General features: G+C 46.3%; 1 protein-coding gene across 5 annotated transcripts; it reads right to left on the bottom strand.

Moving 5' to 3' along the window:
* Positions 1 to 2,042: 2,042 nt before the first annotated feature.
* LOC105057255 (zinc finger CCCH domain-containing protein 53-like) lies at positions 2,043 to 6,891 on the bottom strand. 5 transcript variants are annotated; one of them, XM_073248357.1, is made up of 10 exons: positions 6,389 to 6,889; positions 4,958 to 6,132; positions 4,691 to 4,867; positions 4,395 to 4,580; positions 4,197 to 4,288; positions 3,826 to 4,107; positions 3,529 to 3,685; positions 3,011 to 3,247; positions 2,857 to 2,915; positions 2,043 to 2,777 (listed from the first exon to the last, which is right to left on the bottom strand). In XM_073248357.1, exons 2-9 carry the CDS (start codon positions 6,001 to 6,003, stop codon positions 2,882 to 2,884), a joined length of 2,211 nt encoding a protein of 736 aa, XP_073104458.1. In that variant the 5' UTR covers positions 6,004 to 6,132; positions 6,389 to 6,889; the 3' UTR covers positions 2,043 to 2,777; positions 2,857 to 2,881. The 5 variants fall into 5 exon arrangements, with proteins under 5 accessions (XP_073104458.1, XP_073104459.1, XP_073104461.1 ...); XM_073248358.1 differs by having other exon boundaries at positions 4,401 to 4,580; positions 4,958 to 6,891; XM_073248360.1 differs by having other exon boundaries at positions 3,826 to 4,092; positions 4,401 to 4,580; positions 4,958 to 6,891.
* Between the last annotated feature and the right edge of the window lie 1,471 nt (positions 6,892 to 8,362).

The raw sequence follows: 8,362 nt of genomic DNA, 5'->3' as shown, positions 1-8,362 counted from the left end.
AGCCATCACGTTATCCATTCCAAAAATAGTGTACCTCATTTATTCTTGGAATAAGATGAAGTCTCAATAGCCATTCATCTTCAAAATTAATAACATGATGGCCATCCGTGGCACAGAGCTCTGCAGTACAAAAAATTACGCTTCGTAGGATATCCTGCTTCAGCTAAAGGTAGCCACGCTGTAATAAAATAAAAATAAAGTAAAGGTCACTGCCAAAAGGAAACCAAATTTGGATGCGGCAAAGACCAATCACTGTCTCACGCAGAGGATCTCACGGCCATCTGGACCAATCACTGCCCTGTCTCATCCAAACGCTGGCTCACAGCTTATCCATTCCCCAACGACCACCAAGCCTATCAATCCCATTAGATACGAGCCTCGATCACCATCACCAGGAGAGATTGTTCTGGCCTCATCCTAATCTCTTCCCCTCCTACTCTGCAAATGTTACAGCCTCCCATAACAAGCAAAAGAATTGACAGCAAAGTTAAAAAAGAAAAAGATTAAAGAAAAAAAAGAAAGAAAGAAAGGAGCAGCAGCTCGCTCTCCAATCCACACGAACTTTCAAAAGCTCTTGGTGGTGATGGTTTAAAGAGAATAAAAAGGAACAGAGCAAAGAAGGAGAGTGAACGGGCAAAGGGTGTGTCCGTTTGTGGAGATATAGAGACAAAGGGAGATGGGATGGACCACAGGATAATCCAAGAACCCACGTGATATCCCAGCTAAATTACACGAGCTGGGGGCAGAGCGGGAGCCCGCAGCGTCATTTCAGCGCGCACAGGGCCGCGAAGACTGGTGGTATTCGGATGACCATGGGAAAAGAGGAAGAGCGTGACGTTAGGAGGAGGGATGAGAGGGGGAAACTGCACCACTTGACATCAGACACCTTCCTTATTTTTTTATTTGTTTACTACTTACCGTCGCTTTAGAGTTTGGCCATTGTAACATTTAAGTAGGTGGTCGAATTTCTAAAACCTCAAATAAAAGATAATTAAGTTCTATTCCAGATGTGACCAAGAGTTGCTCGTGTTTGAAGCTACCTGTTTGTTGACAAGTTTATTGGTTAGTTAAACTATTATTTAAAAATAATTCGGCACGGATCCATGCAACGATGAGTTTAGTCCTGGATCGAACGTAAATATAAAATAAAAAAAATCTAAATAATATTTTTGGGTTGGATTTTTTTTGTGAGATTTTAAATTATTACAAGTAATATCTGAATTGATCAGATTCATAACCTATATTAATTAGAGGGTGGTACCTATATTAATTAGAGGGCACCATCGAATTTATTTCATGAATCAATTATAGTATTTATGATTCGATTTAAATATAATTAGATCATTCATCTGATAAGAATATTTAAATTTTAAAAAAATATATAAAATATATACAGATACATATTTAATTTTATATTAATTAGATATTAGTTAGATCTTGAATACATATTCAGAATCAAAAAACATAAATAATACCTTTTAGCTAAAAGATCTTCCATTATTACAAACTCACAATCTAAATTACCAAGACTTGATGAATTCCAAGATTAACTTAAACAAATAATTAATTTTTTGTAGATTTTAAATGCCATTAAGGTTCTAGCTAGTCTCATTCGCTCCACCCTCCAATGTGATGTAAATAGTGACATTACAAATTAAGGCGTCCGGTAGATTAAAAATTAGTATCTTAGAGCAAGATGATTAAATATAATCTATAAGATGGTTCAGACGGGACGTCACAGAACCCTCAAAAAAGTGCCAAGATAGCGTTACCAATAGCAATATCATAAGGAGCATTCTCGTATAGAGCATTTCCACTCCACAGAGTGCGCGGCTCACGCCACTCTAACCCAACCATTGGAGTTTCTTCTTGTTGCTGTTTGCGGTGCATCCACCCAAAAGAAGAATGAGGGGTGGGGGTAAGAGAGAGAAAGGAAATAGGAGTTTCCATCCAAAGGCCATGCACAGAATACTAAAGAGACGAGAGAACTACAGGCATGGGTGGACAGGAGACTAAAACTATAGATGCTACGTCCACACAAGTGAAGAAAGAAGTTGAAATTATTGATTTTTTTAACTTTCTCTTTTATCATTGTCACCTACAGTAGATTTAAAAAAGGAAAAAAAAAAAGAGATGATGGTAAATGGTAAAAAAGCCAATTGGAAAGGGGGGGAGAAGAGACGACACAGGAGGAGGATGATGACAACCTTCATGGCGATGATGAAACCGTTACTCTCTAATCCTTAAACTTCTCCTCCGCTAGGCGTGGTCCTTTCCTGTGTTTTGCTTGGCTATCCTTTCGGAAATCAGTCTGGCTCCTGTTTTCCTGTCCTGTCTTGTTCTCATCTGTTTGGTGTCTGTACTCCGTATTCAAATGTTAAGTATCTGATGGCTGGTAGATGATGGCTACGTAGCTAGCTTGCTTGCACTAGCGCCAGCAGCAGCAGCAGCAGCAGTAGGTACGTAGTAGAAACTAGTAGGCTTTCAGTAATGCTGCATTGGTGGTAGTCTGATTGATTGATTGATTTCTGACGACTGAGTTGTTCATTTCCATGCCCTATCTTCCTCCTTATCACCCCTATCCTTGTTTCCTTTCTTGCAAGTAGCTGCATTATGCTATGGCACTGATGGGCTTGGGGAGGCAGTAGAGGCCAGTCAATCTATAGCTTACAACTTAGAAAAAAGCTATAAAACAAAAACCTATAAACCTTGAAACACTATCTATCTTGACTGCAACTTCTCTTTTCCTATAATCTTTCCACTATCACTTTTCCTTCCTGCAACCAAGTAAACAAGCAATGAATTGGAGAGCTAGCTATAAACTTGCATCATTTGGGTGTTAGGATCGCTACTCACTTTAATTTGGGGAGGCTGGCTCACTTTACATTCCGATCGCTCCATGACCGGATGAGAACCTAGTCGAATAGAGCATTTTAGCTTCGATTTACTTCAAGAAAAGAAGCACACATTGACATGAATCCAAGACAAAATACTAGAAGAAGTAATTTACTTGGGCATCTGAAAGAAGCAAGATTTGAAGGAGGTCATGTCCAGTGTAGAAGTAGTCGGCAGAAGCGTGGAGGTGATGAGATGGCTATTGCTGCTGCTGTTGGTGCCATTGCAGGAAGCCGTCGCAGCGGCGGAGGCCGCCACGTTATCAGCTTCGCCGGCGGCGGCGGCGGACTCGAGCGTAAACGAAGACCTGGTGGGCGAAGCAAAGGGACTATCCGGCAGGTTATGCTCCACACTGCCACAACGTTGTCAAAGAAACAAAAGATGGAACCCGTTACACAAAAAGAAACACAAAAATGCAAAACAAAAAGGAGATTCCCCAGCATTAATAATGCTAGAAGAACCTTTTTTGCTAGTGAACAGTGGAGGGGGAGAGAGAGAGAGAGAGAGAGAGAGAGGAGGAGGAGGAAAAAGAAATGATGAGTTCGAGGAAAAAGAGAGAAAAGTGAGAGCAATAATAAACAAACAGCGAATGGGGGGAGGGGGGGCCGTTGGTTTATTGAAGATTTTTAATACCTTCCTTGGAAATCGTTATCATCTTTGGGGCGCGCCTCACCGGGAGATTCCTCCTTGTGGGCAGGGTTGACAGGCGTCTGGCGAAAAAGGCCGTGGGAAGAACTGTTTCCCTTGAGGTCTGGGGCCGTGCCAGCCGTGGCGCAGGAGCTTTTACTGTCTATAAGGAAAAAATTATACCCCCTCATTAACTCCACCATGCTCCCAAAGTATATCACAACAATAGAACCACTTAATGCCACTCGTAACTAATCCATGCATCACATTCACAACCAGGTGATTAACTTAATTAACCCATACCTTCTGATGGGGAGTCTTCCCGGCTTCCACCATTGCTCCTGGAATCCAGAGAAGGAATGGTGATGGTTGGAGGGGTGGAAATGGTGGTGGAGGTGGCCATGGAGGAGGAGAGACTTCGGGTTTTCAGATCGAGGAGGTGGAGGCCCATGAATCGCCTGTTTTGGAGTTCAATAGCCTGCTGCAGCTCCGCTTCTTGCTGCTGCACTTCTAGTTTCCTCCTAAGTAACAACTCCTGGCTGCTGTTGCTGTTGTACAGCATCCTTGCTCCTGCTCTCCAATCCACTGCACTTCAGTAAATTAACTATGGAAAGGAAGAAAAAAGAAAGAAAACTTTGTTTAGATGTTGAAATGGAGTGTAGAGAGGTACTAACCGAGCTGCTGCAGGTCATAGGGGTCTCTGGAGTCGAGGCCAGTAGGGGTAGTACAGCCAGAGAAATCCCCCCTCTCGCCCTGCTGCTGCTTCCTGCGGCCAGAGAGGATCAGAATTAGAGAAGACTAAGGAAACAAAAGCTACTCAAGAAAGCTAGGAGTTTTTGAATCAAAGGGGAAGGTGGGGGAAGGAGTGATGCCTGTACTTGTCGGGGACTTTTCCCTTCTCCTTGTAGGGCTTGACGAGGACCCGGGCGTCGCACACGAAGTGGGGGTTCCCTTTGGCCAGGATCAGCTTCACTGTTTCCGGGTAGACGAAGGTTACGAACCCAAACATCCTCTTCTGCTGGTATGGAATTCTCACGTCCTGAACTGGCCCATAAATACTTTAAATTTTGGAACCAGAGGGGACAAAAAGAAGCAAAGATTAGCCCGGCATGAACTAAGTTTAGAGTGTAATAAATTCGAAGACTTTGAGCAGCAAAATAATTCCAACCTGAAATAATTCGAGACATCCTCTTCTCGGAAGGTGCTGTCGGCCGGGAAGGTCAAGTAGATCTGCCTCGATCCTGGATTCACCATGCCGGAAAAGTCGCTCCTTTCCATTCTAGACCGACCTATGAACTTGTGGCTCTCGTCCCCCCCAAGCATCAGCGCCGCCGCAGCTGCTGCCCTGTCGGAATTCGAAGGCCAGTATCTTTGTTTAGATCCATTCACGACTAAGAAGCTAAAATTGGAGTCCCTGAAGTAAAAAAGTTCGTACCTTTGGCTCTCACTCTGCTGCTGCTGCTGTAAGAAGAAGTTGAGGCATTTGCTCGACGAGGAGGGAGACGGCGGGACGGAGCCGGTGGGGGAGTAGGGGAAGGCGGAGGCCGTGAGCTGGGAGGCGCCGCCCAGTCTCTGGCTCTTGGACCTCAGCAGCAGCTCCTGGCACTGCTGCTCGACCAGAGCGTCCATTTTATTACCTCCAGCCACCGCCGCCGCCGCCGAGGGGGGGGTATCGTCGGGCAGCCCGTGGAGGAACCGGCAGGCGCTGCCGTTCTTGCAGTAGCCCCGTGCGAAGTAGAGGCAGGGCTTCCACCCGAAGCCGGCACCGGCAGGTTCGGCGCCGAGGCAGATGTCGGTGACAGACCAGCTCCGGCGGTGATGGCCGTTGGCTCCCCAGCCAACGCCATAGGGGAAGAGCATCCCGTTCCCGTCGCCGCTCGGGCTCCGGGACTCGACGTCCGGGTAGAAGATGTCGCCGCCGGCGGTGGCGGACTTTGGGCCGATGGGGATGGGGGAGGAGGCTTGAGCGTCGTTAAGGAAGGAGAGCTGGTCCTGGAGCTGGAACTCGTCGATGAGGTCTGGCCCGCCGAAGAACGGCGAGCCGGCGATGGCCGGGTTACTTGGGCTCACGAGCTCGTCTGTGGGGTTCTGGAGGGCGTCGTCCGCGGAGCCGTTGAGAGCGCTGCCAGCGCCGTTGCTGCTGGTCCGGGAGAAGACGGGTGGCGGAGCCCAGGAGGAGGGGGAGGATATGGAGAGCGGCGGCGGCGGGGCGAGGCCGAGGCGGGAGGAGGAGTTCTGGCGGGCGAGGAGGAAGGGGCACGGGGAGGCGGCGGAGGGGGTGGAGGAGGGGAGGAGGCCGAGGTCCTTGCGGGCCTTGAGGACGACGGAGTGGACGAGGGCCTCGGGGCCGAAGGCGAGGCGGATCATCTCCTTCTCGCCGTGGTCCTGGATCAAGAGAAGCCCCATGATCTTGGCAGCGTTCTCCGGGTCCAAGCTCTGGATCCTCGAGAACACGATCCTCGTCGCCTCGTAGGAGTCCATGGAATCACCGCCAGTTTTAGAACAAAAAAAGATCCTTCCTCTTCTTGTCTTCCTTCCTCTTTCTTTCTCCTCCACTCTTTGTTTCTTTTCTTTCTTTTTAATTTTTTCTTTTAACTGAGACTGCACTGGCTAAAGAAAAAGAAGAAAGAGAGGAAAAAAAGGTAAAGAGGAAAGCGTGAAGGGTGTGTTAAAAGATAGGAAGAAGACGAGGAAGAGTAGCTGACACTTACTCCCCTTCTACTGCTGCCATTAAAAGGCAGTTGGGTGGAGAAAAAGGGTGGGAAAGAAAAAGGGAAAAAAAAAAAAATGCCAGAAGGCCAAAACCTTATCCCCTTCTCCTCAAATAAATAGTACTACTGCTTGTGCTTGTGGTTGTGTTTGTTACCTTGAGCTTTGTTTGCCTAATAAAGAAGAGATACTACAAAGCTGCTGCTTGCTATGGCTCTTGGAGAAGAGAGTTCTCTTCTTTCCCTTCCTTCTCCCTTTTACTCTCAGAAGAACAGTGCATCACTGAGCTACTATTGACCGACTCCATTCCCAAGGATAGAAAGCTGCGAGTCACCGGCAACGGCCTATCAATATATCCAGCCCTCTTTTGTCTCCGTTATAGTTTTGTCCGGCATGGTTTGGCGAGGATTCTTATGAGTTATGACCTCTCTCTCTCCTCCTCCCTACCTTCGTCGTTTTGAAGCAGGAGAGGGTGGGCGAGTGCATGGATAGACCTAGATCTGCTCAAATAGGGCACGTTCTCCCCTACGCCAGAAAGCTCGCTCCTCTTTCTCTCTCTTCTTTTCTCCAACTGGAGGCCAGGTTTGGGTTAATTGGGCTTTTCCTTCTCTCACCCTACCCTTTTCCCTAAGCTATGATTTGGATTCCGGTCTTGACCCCTCCACTCGCCCCCTTCTTTTGTCCTCTTTATTGCTGTACTGTTGTTGTTGCTGCAGCTCTTTCACGGCGATAATAATTTTTTATAATAATATCATCTAGATTGATAACATACTCTATCACAGTTCACGCACCACCATAACTCCAAAACGTGACATATTCTTTTCTTTAATATTAAATTTAAGGGGTCAAGATTCAAAACTCAAGAGCCAAACAAAAGATAAGAGAAGACTTAATGGTATTCTCCAAGTACCCATCACGGGGATTTGAATGGCTTCAGAGAGATCTAACCGTGGATCTCCCTCTCCCTCTCTCTCTCGTGCTCATTTCACCTTCCCTTTCGGATGGTCATAGATAGATGATGGAGGGTGGTGAATGTTCCGCTGGATCACCAACTTTTTCTCATTTCACCATCATGGGCCCCTGCAGTCTCTGGGGCTTTCGTATCTTTGTGGATAGAATTAAACTGTGCCTACGGTTATTTTTTTTTTATTTTTTCCTTCTCAGCTTTTACTGCATCCTTTGGGGTGCGACGCAGGGGAGGGCTCGGGTTCATCGTGTGTACGGTGGTACACATGGGGAGTTTTTGTACCGCGTGGCGTGTTTGGGATGAGATTGGAGCGACTCGTGGGGTCAGACGGTGAAGGGGACGACTCGGCTTTAAAGCGCGGGGAAAGGTACGCTGTGGTTTCAGAGCCTCACATGGGCGGTGTGGTCACCATCCCCGTTCCCACAACCGCACGGATTTGATCCCCATGCGCTCACATCCCCTGCCCCACTGCCCTCTCTCACTCTTGGATGATCATGGTTTAAAATATCACACGTTATGATGATGTAACAGCCGTTATGTTAATTTAGCAGCCCGTAGTTTGTAATGGGCCGGTTTACTCGCTAGTTTGATTTATTTATATTTTAAAGATTTATGTTTAATTTTCATATATTTTAAATCAGCAGGATATTCAACCATCTTTTCATTGGGTTATAATCGTTGTTACATGAATTTTTTGTTTTTTTACAAACGGACCGTGGCACCGTCCTAAACTTCCGATGCTAGAAAATCAGAATATAAAATATCTCATACGATCCAAAAACAATCATCGTCTTAACATCAGATCCAATCTCTAATATATTCGGTAACAAAAAAATATAACTCAATCCACAGCACTATTCACCTCCAGAATATTTATCGGACAGACGTTATAGTAGAATGATGAAGGAACCTCCAGATATCATGGAACAGAGGATGAACCTTCAAATACTTCATCTCATCTCAGATCCATCTAATGACGATGGTAGAGTCGTCTTCAACAAATATCCTCTCCGCTCGCAGCTCATTTCTCGTGCAGGTGATGCCTGCCTAAATAGCATAGAGCTTCGCTCAAGGAACAAATAGCTCGAAGAGATAAGAGCCCCCAGCAGCCAAAAGTCTAGCATCCGAGCCCCAGATGATATAGCCTGCACCAACCCCGCCATC

The sequence above is a fragment of the Elaeis guineensis genome, chromosome 14 (genome assembly GCF_000442705.2).
Source record: "Elaeis guineensis isolate ETL-2024a chromosome 14, EG11, whole genome shotgun sequence".
Classification (NCBI taxonomy): Eukaryota; Viridiplantae; Streptophyta; class Magnoliopsida; order Arecales; family Arecaceae; genus Elaeis; species Elaeis guineensis.
This window is presented reverse-complemented; position numbering and strand designations above follow the sequence as displayed.